At 44.0% G+C, this 2,259-nt stretch overlaps 1 protein-coding gene across 1 annotated transcript in view; it reads right to left on the reverse strand.

The window, feature by feature from the left end:
* Positions 1–1,009: 1,009 nt before the first annotated feature.
* LOC103591515 (chromosome unknown open reading frame, human C10orf126) overlaps positions 1,010–2,259 on the reverse strand; it is a 145,703-nt gene continuing 144,453 nt past the window's right edge. The window contains 2 exon segments of the mRNA XM_008573996.1: positions 1,010–1,251; positions 1,254–1,287. Of these exon segments, the coding sequence (XP_008572218.1) occupies positions 1,010–1,251; positions 1,254–1,287 (276 nt within the window).

The following is a 2,259-nucleotide window of genomic DNA, read 5'->3' on the forward strand; positions in this document are numbered from 1 at the left end:
CTTGCCAGAGACTGCTTGCTTTATCACTCTTATCAAGGTACTGATTTTTAGTGTGGTTGATGTTCTGTATTATTACTTTGTTTTCTAGCTCATTAATTGCTCTCCTTATCTTTTTTTTTTTTTTTTCTTTTTGTCTTTTTTCGTGACCGGCAATGGATCGCAACCCTCAGTGTCGCGCCCGTACCAGACCGGGACCGGCAACGGGATCGCAACCCTCGGTGTTGCCCCGCACCTCGCTGAGCGGCCGGTCTGTATGTGGGATCCAAACCCTCGGCGGGAGCGCCGCCACACTCCCAAGAGGCGCACTGTAGCAGTGCACCACCGGGCCGGCCCTGCTCTCCTTATCTTTATGATTTCCTCCTTCCTTCTACCTTCTCTCTACCTTGCTCTGTGGTTGTTTTTCTATTGTATTGTGTTGAGCACTGAGCTCGTGCATTTTGAGTCTTTCTCATTGTCTAATACATGCAACTGAGACTGTAAGTGTTCATTTAAAGTGTCATTTAGGTGTACTCTACAGGTTTTATTCTTGTTTAATTTTAATTATTTCATCATATGTACTATTATTTCTTTTGCTCTTACAGTTTTTAATTTTTATTATGAAGCATTTCAAATATACACAAAAGCAAACACTGCATCATGTTGAGTCCTTCTGGAATGTTTCTAGTTCAACATCACCTGCAAATGAGCTTTCTAATATGGGTTAATAATGTTCCCTGGTTATTTTTATTGCAGAAATCCATGTGTGTGTCTTATTCTTCTCCTCGAAGACAAAAACTACACCTTATGTAACCTTGTGTTGTACCATGTAAGGCTTAACAAAATCTGGCTGAATTGATTTTTTTTTTTTAATTCATTATCACCAGTTTAAAAGCAGCCAGTTTTGCCAAAATGCAACCTTAGCTTCATAGACAGTTAAAAATAATTTTTAAAATACAACTGGCATTTTCATCACTACAGTTTCCAAATTTGAACTTCGTGAAAGTTCTGGATAGTTGGACAAGCACCATTTTCAGAGCTGTAAATAAAGCAGTTGCCTAAAGAACTCCAGTCCTGTTTTTCCCTCTTTGCCTGCCACTCATCCATGTCCTCTTGCTTCATTTCCAAAGGGTTCAGTGTGTGCCCTCCCAGGGAATAAGCAATCCAAGCCACACAGGCCGCACTCCTGAGCCCAAGAAAAGCACCCCTGAGCCTCCTCAGGAAAAACAAGCTGTTGCCACATGAAGGAAAAGATTCCAGAGCCTTCAGCTTCACCACCAATGGCTCAACTGTTTCTAAGAATAGCATGGACTATGGAAAAAAATATATACTGGCACCAGACACTGGTCTTTAATTGTCTCCAGGCTTTAAAATAGAAGCAGGCTAAAATGGAAGTGCCCCTGCAAACGCTCTCCAGGCCTCACTTGGTGAGAACAAGAATGCAGGACGTTGACTCTGCTCCCAGAGACACGACTCCAGTGGGCAAAACCTGTGCAATGGCGTCACTGCAGAGCATGTTTCCAGGACAGGACGGTCACTCCCGAAGTGGAGGGAGGCAGAGAGTCATAAGCAGGTCTCCCAGAGCCCAGGCCTTGCCCTCAGGATTCCCAGAGATTCTCTCTGAGCCTCTGAGAGGAAGCCCACTGCATGTGGAGGGTTCCCCTCCCAAAAGTTAAAGTTATTTGTCAAAAGCTTCTCTTCCCATATCATTTTTATAACCTTAAATTTAGCTCATTGGTTCCTAAATCAGATTTGGCAAATAGTTTGCTGTCCTCAAAAAACATCAGCCTTCTAGCAGGGAGGCCCCTCAGCCTAAAGGTGAGTGTACATTTGGATTCTCTACTTATAGGCTGGGAACTTTCTATCCCAGGGGATGGAGAACACCACTCTTCAGTTCCAGCAGGCACATAATTGTATTTTGTTTTGTTTTTTTTAATGAGGATGCAACATTAGTCTGTGATAGAGTTTGGATGTGTTGTCACTCCAAGGCTCATGTAAAACTCTGATCCCCAATTTGTCAATGTTAGGAGTAGTTTGGGTTATGGGGTTGGATCTCTCATGAATAGATTAACACCCTGGGTGGGCGGAGTAGTGAGTGAGATCTCACTGTAGTAGTTCCCAGGAGAGCTGGTTGTTTAAAAGACCCTGGCACCTCCTCTCTCCTTCACTCTTGTTTCCTCCAGACATGTGATCTGCTTGCACCTGCCAGCTGCCTGCTGCTGTCTGCCATGAGTAGAAGCAGCCTGAGGCCCATGCCAGATGCAGCTGTCCCAGAATCATGAG

Source organism: Galeopterus variegatus, unplaced genomic scaffold, assembly GCF_000696425.1.
Source record: "Galeopterus variegatus unplaced genomic scaffold, G_variegatus-3.0.2 Scaffold981, whole genome shotgun sequence".
In the NCBI taxonomy this organism is placed as follows: domain Eukaryota; kingdom Metazoa; phylum Chordata; class Mammalia; order Dermoptera; family Cynocephalidae; genus Galeopterus; species Galeopterus variegatus.